Source organism: Cherax quadricarinatus, chromosome 41, assembly GCF_038502225.1.
Source record: "Cherax quadricarinatus isolate ZL_2023a chromosome 41, ASM3850222v1, whole genome shotgun sequence".
Classification (NCBI taxonomy): Eukaryota; Metazoa; Arthropoda; class Malacostraca; order Decapoda; family Parastacidae; genus Cherax; species Cherax quadricarinatus.
In genome coordinates, this window is record NC_091332.1 from 29,924,710 (window position 1) to 29,942,928 (window position 18,219).

The 18,219-nt window shown below is 41.1% G+C and overlaps 1 protein-coding gene across 1 annotated transcript in view; it reads right to left on the reverse strand.

The window, feature by feature from the left end:
• The window catches only part of LOC128695754 (ankyrin repeat and protein kinase domain-containing protein 1-like), a 51,094-nt gene continuing 32,875 nt past the window's right edge, over nucleotides 1–18,219 (reverse strand). Inside the window, exons 4-6 of the mRNA XM_070093136.1 lie at nucleotides 9,443–9,541; nucleotides 3,976–4,173; nucleotides 1–1,569 (exon numbers count right to left, since the gene is read on the reverse strand). Coding sequence (XP_069949237.1) covers nucleotides 1,547–1,569; nucleotides 3,976–4,173; nucleotides 9,443–9,541 — 320 coding nt within the window. The 3' untranslated portion in view covers nucleotides 1–1,546. The remainder of the gene's footprint in view (nucleotides 1,570–3,975; nucleotides 4,174–9,442; nucleotides 9,542–18,219) is intronic.

An 18,219-nucleotide genomic window follows, 5' to 3' on the forward strand; every position in this document is an offset into this window, starting at 1 on the left:
TATTTGATTATTATATTATAACGTACAATACGTTTCAGTATGTTTCAACCTCTAATTCGTACCTACTCTCTGCCTTTTTGCTTGACGCTTATAGTGGGCTGAAGAATCATTTCTTGCCAATGTCCAGCAATGGTCTGCAAGCATTCTTGTGCCCCATTTGCATTGGTACCATTTTTCCATGGTTGAAATATCTTGCTGAATCTTTTCATGTTCTTCACTAACTTCCTCACAGTTCGCTGGAAAAAAATCTAAATGTGAGTCCAAAAAGTGGATTTTAAGTATCATGTTACATCCCATGTTCTTATAAACCTTGAGGACGTTTTTCACCAATTCTTCATAGTTGCCTTCCCTTCTGTTTTCGAGAAATCCCTTCGCCACTAGCTTGAATGCTTCCCAAGCAGCTTTCTCCTCCCCATGAAGGTTTGATTCAAAGTCACCATTATAAGAAGCTCTCGAATCTGAGGACCATTGAAAACCCCCTCTCTTATCTTAGCGTCGCTCAGTGAGGGGAATTTTGATGTTAAATACTCGAATCCCTGATCGGATTTGTCCATAGCTTTTACAAATTTTTCATGAGCCCAAGTTTTAGGTGCCAGTCTCTCCTGAGGTAGTTGCACGGCTGTCCCATCCACACAGAAAGCAACAACCTTTAAGTCAGTACAGAGCTGCCATTGATGTTCATCATATTTCGTGCAAAGCTACATTTGTGGTACATAGCCCACATGAACCGATGGTTTACAGCTGCCGTTATGCAGCAAGACACCTTTCAGACTCGTTTTTGATGAATCTATGAACAGCCTGCAGTGAGGGTTCGTAGTCGATGCCAAGTGCTTCCATCAGACCATTAACATTGTTGCAGGTCACTAAATCACCTTCTATTACGAAGAAATCGTTGAACTACTACTGGCGGTCACGAAATTTTGAAATCTTCACATCAGCTGCTAGGAGATTCCACTGTTGAAGACGAGAGCGTAGCAGCTCTGCCTTATTTTTGGGTAGTTGCAGATCCCTGACAAGGTCATGGAGTTTCCCTCTTGTTATTAGATGTGGCCTAGAGGAGTGTGCTTCATCAAAGTTTCGGTCACTGTGTAATCCAGCACTGTCATCCTTCTCTTCTTTCTCCTCAACACTTTCTTCATCTGACTCGAAGGATACTGAAGTTGGTACATCAGGAACAGGTAGACCTTCTCCATGTGGAACTGGCCGAATACCTGATGGTATGTTTGGATATTCAATGGACCTCTTTTTTTTTTGACAAGCCCTTTTGTACAGGAAGTACCATGCATAAATAACAATTGGTGGTATGATCTGTTGGCTCCCACCATGTCACTGGCATAGCAAAGACATTCCTTTCCTCTTCCTGCTCAACCATTGGCGAAGGTTAGTAGCACAATTGTTGCAACATATGTGTGGAGCCCAGTTCTTATCCTGGTCATCAATCCTGTATCCAAAATATAGATGATATGCCTTTTTCACAATAGCAGTTATACGGCACTTCTGTGAAACAAAGGTCACCTCACCACAAATGCAACAGAAGTTGTCTGCACTATTCACACAAGTACGAGGCATCTGAAAGAAGAAAATAACGATCAATTAGAAGATAAACAGAAAACTTATTCATTATCATAATAATACAGAGCATGACAGCTAAACAGATTTATGTCATTCAGTAGAAAACAGAATTAATATATGCCTCACAATGCATATCAATAGCTTGCTCATTGAAAGTTTATTATAAGTTTAAAAGTGTTTGGCTAAGAAAATTACCTACCTTTCACCTCAAAATATAAACTTGCACACCACAATCATCTTCTATGACTGCTAGAACAATAATGAAGGTCAGTGAGACTGTGAGAGTGGTAAGAAGCACACTGCCGCAAGCCTGTTGGAACCTGTTGCGACACGTAGGTCGTGGAGAAATTTTCTTCAGGAGGAAGGTATCAGCCCCCTTCAGCCCCTTTCAGCCCTGAGGGGTCCAGCCCTCTCAGAAGGGGGAAACATCTTGTTTACTGCTACAGCAAGTAATTGATCCCAGATGCAATATGAGTATGCGACGTAGTCCAGCGACCGCCGCTCCTTGCAAGAGTCCAGTGTTGCAAAGTGTAGTTTAATAAGAGACAGTCCATCTCTTACCTTAGCAGGACAATTAAGGAAAATACTGCTCCCACTGTATTACCATGGTAAAGTTAGTGTACATTGTTGTCTATGCTTAAGACAGCAAGAATCAAGCATTCTGCTTTGCTTCATGAAGGAAGTTTGGCAATTAAGCAAAAAGTACTAGGTCAGCTTTTCCTTTATGTTCGAGGGACACTGCAGCGGCTTAGGACACTGTGAAGGTCAGATTACTTTTCACCCTACTGGGAGTCACACTGATGCCGGGATAACCAACAATGAACACTGATCCATGCATTAGTGTGAACAAAGTGTCTCACAAAACACAATAAACACTTACAGGGAAGTGTGATCAGCTTCTTTAGTGATAAGATTGTGAACAATAAAGACAAACCTTGTGGAACATAGTGTACCAGTGTGCATATTCGTAGACTATGGAAGATGTGGACATCCAAGGACACTTCAGCTTCTATCAAGTCACTGATACCTGTCGAGGGTGTAAAGAACACCATAACTCACCCTACAAGAGCAAGGTAGGTTATGAATTACCTTGTAATACAGGGAACTGTGCAGTTCTTGTGTTGCAAGGAGTTTGCAATCAACCTATAGTCGGCAGTGAGGTGCAGACTTTTGAGTCCACACACGTAAGTGTTGTCAGCAATCAGTGTCTGATATATGCTGCCATAACACCCCCTAGGTGTAATTTATAATCATACATAATATACTCTCTTACAGCCCATTGCGAAGTGGGTATGACAGCTTCTCAAGACCTCGCCTGCAGGGGTGGCTGTTTAGGCAATGAGCTTTCTTTCCAAGCTAAGTACCCCCTATATTTAATCTTTAAACTTAGCTGGTAAACCATTTCTCAACATAGGTGTATATTGAAAAGTAGAGCTAACAAACAATTTTAACCATGATATTCATTATCAGTTACCTAAAATAAGTTAGAAATTGTCATCACTGCTGTTACTACTACCACTACTAGTAGTAGTACTACTGCTAGTTCTATTAGTTCTACTATTCTACTACTATTACTGCTATTGATGTGCTACTGGTTCCGGGGATCATATCCCCGATGACACATTCTCAGACTAGGCCTCCATGGCACATTCTCAAACTAGGCTTCCACGGCACATTCTCAGACTAGACCTCCACAACACATTCTCAGACTAGGCCTCCACGGCACATTCTCAGACTACCTGGAGTTTACCTGGAGAGGGTTTCGGGGGTCAACGCCCCCACAGCCCGGTCTGAGACCAGGCCTCCATGGCACCTTCTCAGACTAGGCCTCCATGACATTCTCAGACTAGGCCTCCATGGCACATTCTCAGACTAGGCCTCCATGGCACATTCTCAGACTGGCCCTGCATGACACATTCTCAGACTAGGCCTCCACAGCACATTCTCAGATTGGCCCTCCATGGCACATTCTCAGACTAGGCCTCCACGACACATTCTCAAACTAGACATCATAAACTGAAAAGGAATTATTACCTAGCAAACAGAAAAAAAAATGATTTTTTTTTCACAAAATTAGATAAAATTTATATCATACTTTCCAAAAAGCCTCTACAAAAAAGACAAAAAGGAAAAAAAAATTAATATTACTTGACATTTATAAATTAGAATTGGTGAAATGAAATTATTGAGTGATAGATTTAATTTAATCCAGGTGTCTATGGATAAGATTATTAAAAATAATCATAAATTTTAGAAGAGGAATGAGTAATTACAATAACCCCCTAAATGATTGTTGCTTTGCAAAATATTCTGCAACAAAATTACAATTGCAAATTCTATATAGGGAAAACTATATGGAAGCTTAGCTGTAAAATCTAAATGCAGGTGATGAGTGACACTTACCCCATGAGCCTGGAGCTTCGATGTCTGCTCCTCCGTCGAGAAGCTCAGTTATAACTGACAAGTGACCCCAGAGAGCAGCCCTGTGCAGAGGTCGCCATCGATCTGATGATATGGCCTCAGTGTTTGCTCCAGACCTGATGAGCATCTTAACCACTTCTGCCTTACCATGGTAGCTGGCGCAATGCAGTGGACGATATTCTGTAAGTTACATTACTATTCTTATTATTATCATCATTATTAATAACACTCATGAAGAAGAGTTAAACTGGTAAGGGTCATACAGAGCCTAAGAAATAGCAGGATATTCTATTATTGTCGTATCTTGACTAATATTATTAATCCAGCGCTGAACCTGTTATGGTTATAAATTTTCTAAGAAACTGGAGGGCAAAAAATCTGATCAAAAGAGGGAGAGAGTAGCTTCTATTTCTAGGACCAAGAGCACTTGACCTAGATCAAGAGCACTTGCTCTGGATCAAGAGCACTTGACCTGGATCAATAGCACTTGACCTGGATCAAGAGCACCTGACCTGCATCAAGGCACACCTCAATATGTCGTCAAGAAACTGGGAACTCAGTTTTAAACAAAAATGATAAATGTCAGATAAATAATGTAACAAAGCTGAAAATTTTCATAGAATACTATTAGTTAATTATTAAACTAATTACAGGGTTTACCACCATTATTAAGCATTTATCACATTGTGGGACTTTGATAATGTGGGAATTTTGCGTTATGATAATTGCGCTGTATTAAATGCATAACTGATTACATCAGAGTTTGATTAATATGCAAACTGCATGAGCATAGCATTCATAATTTACATAGATTATATCATTTATGAATCATAAGTGCAGACACCCTGTACTGTCTGCACAGACAGCCTATGGTGTCTGCCAGCTAAGTTCATATTTCGCGCCTTGCTCGTGCTGCCACCTATAGGCCTATGCCACTTCAGTATGGCCAGACCTACCTACCTCTCACTCTCTCAGCGACCTTCACTCAGTCAACAAGGCCTACTCCTCTCTCCCTCCCTAGGCATGGCTCTCCCAGGCCATGGGCACAAACACACTGCCTGTGTACCCAGATATTGGAAATGAACTAAGAAGCCTCCGAAACCTTATCATTACTCCCCGCTCTGCAAGAACCACCAATTAACTCATAATAAATGGTGGAAATGGTGGCTGCAGCATGTGTGTTTGCCCGGAGAGAGGAAGAGGAATAAAGTCGTCTTCACTTCAACACCCCACACAAGAAGCATCCATCTCTTAACGAGTTATCCTGATACTGTGTCTGCACATTCCAGCATCCAGGCACAGGAACACGCAGGATCCAGGCCGATATTTGCCGAATTTCACCACAGTGCCCCATGCTATTTCTCAAGTCACGTGTTCAGCGTCACTTGTATGTTTCTGCTGTTGGTTTTCAGCTCAGCACGGCTATTTCAGCAAGTCAGAGGTGAGTCTGTGGTGATTTCAGTGTCCAGTGTGGGCGTTTCTCCAAGTGGGTATATGGGAGAGGAAGTGGCCGGGTTCCTCACCTCACACCTCACCCGTCTAGCACCACACTCCACCACTATGTACTCACTCCCTCTGCTGCGTTTTCTGCTGTTTTCTGTGTGAATTAATTGCCAGAGCTATGTATCTGAGTGCTCGAGGCCACTCAAAGCCACGTGGATCACCAAGCCACGTGGATCACCATGCCAGATGGATCACTAAGCCACTTAGATCACGAAGCCATGTTGAGCAAGCCACGTGGGGTGTGGACGATGTCACATGGATCTACTAGCCACGTGGGTTACCAAGCCACACTTCCCAAGCCACATGCTGTGGTCTGCTGCTACATCACTCCACTGACATAATCTCACGACGTCACCCACGATGCTACCTGATTTCACAAACTCAAAATGTCTGCCTGTCACCTCGTGATGTCACTCCATGACATCCCTCATGATGTCACTCCAGGACGTCACCTTTCAAAGTCTGCTGACATCACCTCACGATGTACCCCATCACATCACCTCACAGCGTCACGCCTGATCGACAGTGTTAGTTTCACCATGAGTATTATGTTGTGTTGTTGAAAAGTTTGAGAGAAGATGTATGTCATGTGTTAATTCCTCTCAGTCAGTGTTCTCACAAGTTTGTGTATAGCTTAGTGTCGATTTTTGTACAGAAAAACGTCATTTGCTAGTAAGCCATGTTGTACAGCATGTGCAGTACGGGTGTGTGCAGTTTCTGTGTGTCCTGTGTGGTCTTGAGCCCAGACCACTGTGTAGCACCTTGTGTTACTTGTCACTCAGTGTGACTCGTCCGTTTGACAACTGATATCTGTCAGCCTGAGTGTCGGAGCCTCCTGTACAGAAAGCTCTTATGCCCGTCGCTCGTGATGGCCTGCAGAACCGTACCCACTACGATTCTTATCGAGATTTGTTTCACTTCACTTCCAGACCATTAGAGCGCAGTTATATGCTGAGAAACAAGTCTGGGGATGCTTAGACTAACCGCTGCTATAACTTCAATTGCCGAGAGAATGACACTCGTCAAGCCGCAGTTAGCCCTGCCGGCAGGCGCTGTGTCAGCCTCGTGACTTGGCTTCAGTAAGCAGCCTGCACAGGATGATGTCACTGACTGCTAGCCTGCTCACTGCAGTATGGTGTATGATGTTATGACTCCCAGATGTTTTGCCAAGTCGTTTCTACCACAACTCAATCCAATCTTGCCGGTAGTGACAGCCCCAGTGACAGTACCAGTTGAGAAATATCCTCCCAAGTTGCTTGCCAGAAGAAGTCCTGCCCAATTACCGAATACTGATGATGCATCATTCGAGGGCACCAGCAGGTTGTGCCCCAGGTTGAGTGAAACCTGCAGACTACTACAATGACTGCTCCACCATTCCAGAGGAGACCGTACCCTGTTACGTCACAGCGCAGCTGCAGCAATGTCTCCTGTGTTGCAGTATCTGTCCAGATCCAGGAAGGCGTGCAGTGATGCCCATCAATGCTCACTGCATTAGACCACGATGCTTAGCACACCCCACCTTGTTTTTCTTCCCTCCCTGAAGGAAGTTTTTTTTTTCCATGTCCATGTATGTATATATATATATATATATATATATATATATATATATATATATATATATATATATATATATATATATATATATATATATATATATATATATGTTTTTATTTTATGTTCTGTGCCCTGTTCCTGTGAGAGAGAAACCGAGATTTTTCTACAGCCAGTCATGGTCAGGGACGACCATGGTGGTGCATGGTCGAGTGAATGTAGACAGCCTGTACTGTCTGCAACCAATAGCCTATTCTGTCTGCCACCTAAGTCCATATTTCACGCCTTGCTCGTGCTGCCACCTATAGGCCTATGCCACTTCAGTATGCCCAGACCTGCCTCTCAGTCTCTCAGCGACCTTCACTCAGTCAACAAGGCCTAGTCCTCTCTCCCTCGCTGGACCTGGCTCGCCCGGGCCATGGGCACTAACACACTGCCTGTGTACCCAGATATTGCAAATAAAAAAGCCTCTACCAAGAACCACCAATTAACACAAAAACATAAGAAAGAAGGAACACTGCAGCAGGCCTACTGACCCATGCAAAGCAGGTCCAAGTGACCCCCCGGATTAACCCAATGACCCATATGTCAGGTCACAACATCAGACCTAGTAGCTCAAGCTAGTCAGGCCCAACTCACACCCACACACACCCACTCATGTATTTATCTTACCTATTTTTAAAGCTACACAACATTTTAGCCTCTATAACTGTACTCAGGAGTTTGTTATACTCATCCACAACTCTATTACCAAACCAGTGCTTTCCTATATCCTTCCTGAATCTGAATTTTTCCAATTTGAAACCATTGTTGCGAGTCCTGTCTTGGCTGGGAATTTTCAGCACACTATTTACATCCCCTTTATTTATTCCTGTTTTCCATTTATACACCTCGATCATATCCCCCCTAATTCTACGCCTTTCGAGAGAGTGCAGATTCAGGGCCCTCAGTCTATCCTCATAGGGAAGATTTCTGATGCATGGGATCATCTTTGTCATCCTCCTCTGTACGTTTTCCAGGGCATTTATATTCATTCTGTAATACGGTGACCAGAACTGAGCAGCATATTCTAAATGAGGCCTAACCAAGGATATACAGAGTTGAAGAACAACCTGAAGACTTCTATTATTTATACTTCTAGATATGAAGCCAATGATTCTGTTAGCTTCATTGTGAACACTAATACACTGTTGTCTTGGTTTTAGGTTACTGCAAACCATAACTTCTAAATCCTTTTCACAGTCAGTAGTAATAAGATCTAAATTATTTAGTTTATATGTAGCATGGTTATTTAACTGTCCAACATTTAGAACTTTGCATTTGCCTATATTAAACTGCATCTGCCACTTCTCCGACCACTGCATCAGTCTATTCAAATCATCCTGGAGTTCTCTAGTGTCCTCATTAGAATGAATTGGACGGCCCATTTTGGTGTCATCAGCAAATTTGCTTATGTCGCTATTTATTCCCTCATCTATGTCGCTTATGTAAATTTGTGAACAATGGGCCCAACACAGACGCCTGCGGAACACCGTTTGTGACGTGCCTCCATTCTGATTTCTCCCTATTTATGCAAACTCTCAGCTGCCTATTTGTCAGCCATGCCTCTACCCAGGAAAAAATTTCTCCTCCTATTCCATACGCTTTAAATTTCCTCAATACCCTCTGATGTGGAACTCTAACGAAAGACTTACTGAAGTCCATATACACAATATCATATTCTACCTCCTCAGACACCTTAGTGAAAAAAGTTAGTAAATTCATAAGACAGGAACGACCTTTTGTAAAACCGTGTTGAGAATCATTAATCAATTTATGCCTATGAAGATGGCTATGAACTGCTTCGGCAATTATTGATTCCATTAATTTTTCCCACTATGGAGGTAAGGCTTATTGGTCTAGAGTTCGAAGCTAAGGACCTGTCACCTGCCTTGTAAATAGGTATTACATTCGCCATTTTCTACTTATCAGGCACTATGCCAGTTTGTAGTGATATGTTAAAAAGATTAGCCAAAGGTATGCTAAGTTCCTCTTTACATTCCTTTAACACCCTTGCAAACAGTTCATCAGGACCTGGGGATTTGTTAGGTTTTAGTTTCTCTATTTGTCTGAGGACCATGTCACTAGTTACCGCAATCGTGCATAGTTTATTATCGTCCTGTTCTACATATATTATTTCAGGAATTTTGCTAGTATTTTCCTGGGTAAAAACTGAGAGGAAGTAAGTATTAAAAATTTCACACACATCCTTATCACTGTCAGTGATCTGACCAGAGTTACTCTTAAGTGGGCCAATCTTGTCCCTAATCTTACTTCTGTATACCTGAAAGAACCCTTTTGGGAAACAATATACATTGGCTAAGTACTAGATTATTACAGTTGTATGGTAACTTACTCTCATTGTCTGTAGCTTCAATATCAGCACCCTCCTGCAGTAGTAATTTAACGAGGTTCGTCCTACCGTAACGACACGCCAGGTGTAGCGCTCTCTCCCCTGGTCGCCGTACATGCAACGAAAAGGTAGAATGATAAAATAGGGAATATATATATATATATATATATACTGGTAGTGAATTTTTCCACTGGGGGCTGTATCCGGTTTAGGGCCTTCCACTGGGCGGTGTATCCGGTTTAGGACCTTCCACTGAGGCATCCCTTCCGGTCTAGGACCAGCGGCTGGAGGGTCACCTTTTCACACCTAGGTGTTACTTCCGGTTTTGACCTTGACCTCGCCCTCGAGACTACCTCACCCTTGACCCCCAACCAATACCCCCCGCCCACGACCCCCCCCCCCTTCGCGACCCCCCTTCGCGACTCCCCGCCCGCGCGCCCACCCGCGCCCTTCGCGACCCCCGCCCGCGCCCGCCCGCGCGCCCGCCCGCGCCCTTCGCGACCCCCGCCCGCGCCTTCTGCTGCGCCTTCTGCAGCGTCGTCCGGATCGCCCCCGCGCCCCGAATTTTTTTTCTTATGATCTCCTTGGATCAAGGTTTTTGGATTCTCCCCTATGGGGTTTCGAATTTTTTTTGAATTTCATTTTCTTGTGCTCTCCACTTCCTCAGATCAAATTTTTGAGGTTCCCCCTCCCACTTTCACCCCCCACCCCAAAATTTCTCGAAATCAAAGTCTCCACTTCCTCGGATCCCCCTCCCACTTTCACCCCCCCCCCACCCCAAAAATTTCTCAATATCAAATTCTCCATCTCCTTGGATCAAGGTTTTTTGGATTGTCCCTCCTTCCACCCCCACCCCCCAATCCCAAAAATTTCTCAATATTACCAAGTTCCATCTCCTCGGATCAAATTTTTTCGATTCCCCCATCTCCTGGGGATCCCCCTTTTTTCGAAATTCTCCATCTCCTTGGATCAAGGTTTTTTGGATTGTCCCTCCTTCCACCCCCCCAACCCCAAAAATTTCTCAATATTACAAGTTTTTGCATTCCCCCCTATGGGGGTTTTCGAAATTCTCCATCTCCTTGGATCAAATTTTTAAGGTTCCCCCCCTCCCACTTTCACCCCCCCCCCCAACCCCAAAATTTCTCGATAATACAAGTTTTGGATTCCCCCCTATGGGGGTTTCGAAATTCTTATGATCTCCTCGGATCAAGTTTTTCTCGAAATCAAAGTCTCCATCTCCTTGGATCAAATTTTTGGATTACCCCTCTCACTTTCACTCCCACCCCAAAATTTCTCGATAATACCAAGACTCCATCTCCTTGGATCAAGGTTTTTTGGATTCCCCCCTCTGGGGGTAAGCATTCAAATGAACTCCTCCTATGGGGCATGGTGCTCTCTCTTACTACAGGTCTAAACAAGTGTGACGTCAGTATTCCTCTCATTAATGTGTTTACTCGACGGTCAGTGACGTCACGCGATGACCCCCACACACACAGGCTGAATCTTGTCGACCCTTTTAGTTCAATAAAGTTAATAAGGGGACATAGTAGTGACGTCACACACACAGGTTGAATCATGACGACCCTTTTAGTTCATTAAAGTTAATAAGGGGATATAGTACCTACATCATAGGGAAAACATTTTCACTCTTAACCCAGGTTAATCCAAATAATTTCACATTTTTTTTCGTTAATACCCACAACAATCCAACAATTTCTTTACAACACAAGTCTAGACATTTTCTCGTTTTAACTATTTCATCTCAGGTCACTCCCCCACGAAGTAACCTCCTCCCCACCCTCCCGAACCCTCACACTCCAACCAACACCTCACAATTTTCACTCATAACCCCCAATTTTTCTCGTTTTAACCCTTTTAGTTCATTAAAGTTAATAAGGGGACACAGTACATCAGAAAGTCACCACAACACTTATAACCACTTTTCGATAAATTCACTAGTCACAATTTTACATATTACGAAGTTAATACGCACACACACCTCACTTTGAACACCTTCAAAACACTCTCTTAAATCATTTGAATACTCACAAAAATACCTTTATACATTTCCAAACAACACTGAAACACTTCCAAAATAACATTTTGAATACTCCCAAATAAGATTTGACAGCTCTAATTTATCTGCACTTACACATTTCATTAAATTACAACTCATCCCTCCAAACTCCTCCCTCAGTCTCCAGACTTCACAACATTATCACAAAAACTAACTCAATCACTTTACTTTGAACATCACCAAAAAAAAAAAACACTGAAATACTCCAAAACATCATTCGAACACCCCCAAAATCACCTCTGAATACTCCCAGAACACCTTCATAAGTACTCTTGCACATCATTTGAACACCTTCAAAACACCTTTGAACATTTCCAAACAACACTGAAACACTTCCAAAACACCATTTGAGTACTCCCAAATACACCACTGAATACTACTAAAACACCACTGAATACACTCAAAACACCACCAAAATCACCATAAACTAAGATCAACACCCACATCCCACAACACCCACAACCCACAACACCCACAATTTTTTCTCGTTTTAACCCTTTTAGTTCATTAAAGTTAATAAGGGGACACAGTACATCAGAAAAAGTCACAACAACCCACTTATAACATCTTTTTCGGTATCTCTAGTTCGACAACAACACCCACAACACCCACATCCCACAACACCCACAACCCACTTCACCCACACCCCACAACACCCACAACCCACAATTTTTTTCTCGTTTTAACCCTTTTAGTTCATTAAAGTTAATAAGGGGACACAGTACATCAGAAAGTCACAACAACAACAACCCACAACACCCACAACCCACAGCACCCACAACACCCACAACCCACAACACCCCACAACCCACAATTTTTTCTCGTTTTAACTAATTTCATCAGAAAAAGTCACAACACCCACAACCCACTTCACCCACACCCCACAACACCCCACATCACCCACATCCCACAATTTTTTTTCTCGTTTTAACCCTTTTAGTTCATTAAAGTTAATAAGGGGACACACTACATCAGAAAAAGTCACAAAAACAACCCACTTATATCATCTTTTTCGGTATCTCTAATTCGACTACATTACCCACAACCCTCATCAATTACCAATTTATTCACATTTTTTTTCCCCTTCTTTTTACTACTAAAATTCTAATAAAATCCTCTCCATACCCATCTCCTTGTATCCACATAAATTAATATTATACTCGCATCAACTACCCAACTATTGCGACATGTTTTCAACACCCCTCCATTCTTTTTCCAATATATCATAACTTTTCAATTCTATAATTTCTTTTTAAAATATTCACACATTACCTTTATATTCAGTAAAATCTTCCCCATATTTCTAATTACAACCCTCCCCATACCCCTCTCCATCTCACCCGCATTTCTTCACATCCACTCACCCATCTCCCAACACACCTCTTCTGAACACACACAAAAAAAATCACATTTCACATCCACAAATGCATCTCAAATCCACTAAAATCACTGTAACCAAGATATTCACAAAACTCTATGACCACCTAACACACACACACACACACACACACACACACACACACACACACGCACCTAACCTAACCTAACCTAACCTAACCTAACCTAGCCTAACCTAACCGAACCTATCCTAACCTTACCTAACTTATCCTAACCTAACCTAACTTATCCTAACCTAGCCTAACCTAACCTAACCGAACCTATCCTAACCTAACCCTACCTAACTTATCCTAACCTAACCTAACCTAACCTAGCCTAACCTAACCTAACTTAACCTAACCTAACCTAACCTAACCGAACCTACCCTAACCTAACCTTACCTAACATAACCTAACCTAGCCTAACCTAACCTAACCTAACTTAACCTAACCTAACCTAACCTAACCTAACCTAGCCTAACCTAACTTAACCTAACCTAACCTAACCTACCCTAACCTAACTTATCCTAACCTAACCTAACCTATCTTAACCTAACCTAACCTAACCTAGCCGAACCTATCCTAACCGTTCCTAACTTAACTAACTTAACCTAACCTTTACCTAACCTTTACCTAACTTAACCTAACCTAACCTAACCTTTACCTAACCTTTACCTAACCTAATCTAACCTTGCCTAACCATTACCTAACCTAACCTAACCTATCTTAACCTAACCCAACCTAACCTAGCCGAACCTATCCTAACCTAACCTAAAATATATTGGAACACTTCCAAAATACATTAGAGTACTCCAGAATTACTTTGAACGACTCCATTTTTGGATATTTCCAAATTAGTTTTGAAAACTTTATCGTAAAATCGAACATTATTTTCTTGTTGGTAAACACACTCAATGGTAGAAATATTTACTCGATTTCCGAATAGAAACACTTTCCTCGCTCTGAGAGACTCATTGTGGGTCACCCCTTCCCCCCAACACCACTGGGTAATGCGGTTCACACCCAAGGTAGATTTAAGATAATCATGAACACCTGCGTCAACTCAGGACAGACAGACGCCATGAAATGCGGGTAACATCCAAGGTAGAAAATCATCTCTTTCCAGACCAACTGTCTATCCTAACCTAACCTAACCTAACCTAACCTAACTCCTAACCTAACCTAACCTCACCTAACCGAACCTAACCTAACTCCATCAATCACCTCTATCCTAACCTAACCTAACCTAACCTAACCCAACCTAACTCCATCAAACACCTCTATCCTAACCTAACCTAACCTATCCTAACCTAACCTAACTCCATCAAACACCTCGAATACTACCTAACTTAACCTAACCTAACCTTACCTAACCTACCGAACCTAACCTAACCTAACCTAACCTATCCTAACCTGTCCTAACCTAACCTAACCTATCCTAACCTAACCTAACCTAACCTAACTTATCCTAAGCTAACCTAACCTAACTTATCCTAACCTAACCTAACCTAACCTAACCTAACCTAACCTAACCTAACCTAAAATAACGAACCTAACCTAACTTATCCTAATCTAATCTAACCTAACCTAACTTATCCTAACCTAACCTAACTTATCCTAACCTAACCTAACCTAACCTAACCTAAAATAACCTAACCTAACTTATCCTAACCTACTCACTTTACTTTGAACACCTTCAAAACACTCTCATACATCATTTGAGACCCCCTTTTCTCAATATCTCTCATCCACAACCTTTATCATCTCACTACAGAACAACCCCAAGATTACTTCGAACACTCTCATAAAGCATTTGAGTACTCACATAAACACTTTTGAACATTTCCAAACAACACTGAAGCACTTCCAAAATATCATTTTGATTACTCCCAAATAAGATTTGACAGCTCTAATTTATCTACACTTACACATTTCATTAAATTACATCTCATCCCCCCAAACTCCTCCCTCATTCTCCAGACTTTACAACATTAGCACAAAAAAAAACTAACTCATACACTTATGACATGAGACATTACCATATCTAACACACTGACTAACTTTGAACCAACTCTGAACACCACTGATCTTCTTCAAAAAATGCTCTGCACATCATTTGAACACCTTCAAAAAAACACCATCAAACACCTCCGAATACTCCCAAAAAACACTACTGATTACTACCAAATCACCACTGAATACTACCAATCACCGTCAAAATCACCAGAAACTAAGTTTAACATCACCATCTAACATCCTTTTTATAGAAATCCCCTCAAATCACTATAACCAAGAACTCCCTCCCCATTTGGCGCATAAAAAAAAAGCATGAACACAAACCTAATACGCAAACACTTAGTACATGATCACCATCAACTGAAAACATATCTTGTACACACACATAATATAAGACAATCACCAACTACAATCACCCATGTTCACTTACCTCAAAATCACTAATATCACAGAAAACAATCATTTTTATAAACATTTCACACACACACACAAAAAAAATCATATTTGACAATATCTAAGCGCACTCACCTCACTACCACCAACACACGATGTCAATCTTGAAGAATAGGAGGAGAATGAGGTAATCAGTCCCTCAACCTTGAGTCGATGTGGTCAGTCCATCAATCTTGAATAGAATACGGCATATCAGCGGAGAAGCAGCTTATAAACTGCTTTGGTGTGTATATCTCATGTCTTAAATTTGGTGTGTATGTCTCATGTCTTAAATTTGCAATTGAAATGTATAATATGTGGGTGTCTGTGTATTATTTTTTTTTGTGATAGTGATATGTTATAGTGCTCATGTTATGTTATAGATGTTGGTGGAAGTGTTGTGGTATTTTTGTGTATGTCTTATTTTTGTGCGAATGTTTAAAAAATAAGTGTTTTCAGTGATCATAGTAGTTTTGAGATGCATGATCTTAGATTTTTTGGTGATCTTGGTGATTAGTGTTGATAGATGACGGTAAAACATGATATGGAATTGGTGATCGTGATTTTTGTGTGAATAATTATAAAATGTGTGTTTTCTGTGATCTTGGTGTTGGGGATCATAAAATCTGGTAATCGTCTTGGATATAGTATTCTTAGATAATGTAGGGTACAACAGGTTGAAACAAGGTGGGTTAGGTGTGATGTTACCAACCACCAAGTAACACAATGGGAGTGTGACGTCACTGGTGGTGAGCTCGTCGGTCCTGTGAGGTGAGACATCGTGTGTTGGTGGTAGTGAGGTGAGTGCGCTTAGATATTGTCAAATATGATTTTTTTTTTTTGTGTGTGTGTGTGTGTGTGTGTGTGTGTGTGTGTAATGTTTATAAAAATGATTGTTTTCTGTGATATTAGTGATTTTGAGGTAAGTGAACATGGGTGATTGTAGTTGGTGATTGTCTTATATTATGTGTGTGTACAAGATATGTTTTCAGTTGATGGTGATCATGTACTAAGTGTTTGCGTATTAGGTTTGTGTTCATGCTTTTTTTTATGCGCCAAATGGGGAGGGAGTTCTTGGTTATAGTGATTTGATGGGATTTCTATAAAAAGGATGTTAGATGGTGATGTTAAACTTAGTTTCTGGTGATTTTGACGGTGATTGGTAGTATTCAGTGGTGATTTGGTAGTAATCAGTAGTGTTTTTTGGGAGTATTCGGAGGTGTTTGATGGTGTTTTTTTGAAGGTGTTCAAATGATGTGCAGAGCATTTTTTGAAGAAGATCAGTGTGTGTTCAGAGTTGGTTCAAAGTTAGTCAGTGTGTTAGATATGGTAATGTCTCATGTCATAAGTGTATGAGTTAGTTTCTTTTTGTGCTAATATTGTAAAGTCTGGAGAATGAGGGAGGAGTTTGGGGGGGGGGTGAGATGTAATTTAATGAAATGTGTAAGTGTAGATAAATTAGAGCTGTCAAATCTTATTTGGGAGTAATCAAAATGATATTTTGGAAGTGCTTCAGTGTTGTTTGGAAATGTTCAAAAGTGTTTATGTGAGTACTCAAATGTTTTATGAGAGTGTTCGAAGTAATCTTGGGGTTGTTCTGTAGTGAGATGATAAAGGTTGTGGATGAGAGATATTGAGAAAAGGGGGTCTCAAATGATGTATGAGAGTGTTTTGAAGGTGTTCAAAGTAAAGTGAGTAGGTTAGGATAAGTTAGGTTAGGTTATTTTAGGTTAGGTTAGGTTAGGTTAGGATAAGTTAGGTTAGGTTAGGATAAGTTAGGTTAGGTTAGATTAGATTAGGATAAGTTAGGTTAGGTTCGTTATTTTAGGTTAGGTTAGGATAAGTTAGGTTAGGTTAGGTTAGGATAAGTTAGGTTAGGTTAGCTTAGGATAAGTTAGGTTAGGTTAGGATAGGTTAGGTTAGGTTAGGTTAGGACGGGTTAGGATAGGTTAGGTTAGGTTAGGTTAGGTTCGGTAGGTTAGGTAAGGTTAGGTTAGGTTAAGTTAGGTAGTATTCGAGGTGTTTGATGGAGTTAGGTTAGGTTAGGATAGGTTAGGTTAGGTTAGGATAGAGGTGTTTGATGGAGTTAGGTTGGGTTAGGTTAGGTTAGGTTAGGTTAGGATAGAGGTGATTGATGGAGTTAGGTTAGGTTCGGTTAGGTGAGGTTAGGTTAGGTTAGGAATTAGGTTAGGTTAGGTTAGGTTAGGTTAGGTTAGGTTAGGTTAGGTTAGGTTAGGTTAGGATAAGTTAGGTAGGGTTAGGTTAGGATAGGTTCGGTTAGGTTAGGTTAGGCTAGGTTAGGATAAGTTAGGTTAGGTTAGGATAAGTTAGGTAAGGTTAGGATAGGTTCGGTTAGGCTAGGTTAGGTTAGGTTAGGTTAGGTTAGGTTAGGTGCGTGTGTGTGTGTGTGTGTGTGTGTGTGTGTGTGTGTGTGTGTGTGTTAGGTGGTCATAGAGTTTTGTGAATATCTTGGTTACAGTGATTTTAGTGGATTTGAGATGCATTTGTGGATGTGAAATGTGATTTTTTTGTGTGTGTGTTCAGAAGAGGTGTGTTGGGAGATGGGTGAGTGGATGTGAAGAAATGCGGGTGAGATGGAGAGGGGTATGGGGAGGGTTATAATTAGAAATATGGGGAGATTTTACTGAATATAAAGGTAATGCGTGAATATTTTAAAAAGAAATTATAGAATTGAAAAGTTATGATATATTGGAAAAAGAATGGAGGGGTGTTGAAAACATGTCGCAATAGTTGGGTAGTTGATGCGAGTATAATATTAATTTATGTGGATACAAGGAGATGGGTATGGAGAGGATTTTATTAGAATTTTAGTAGTAAAAAGAAGGGGAAAAAAATGTGAATAAATTGGTAATTGATGA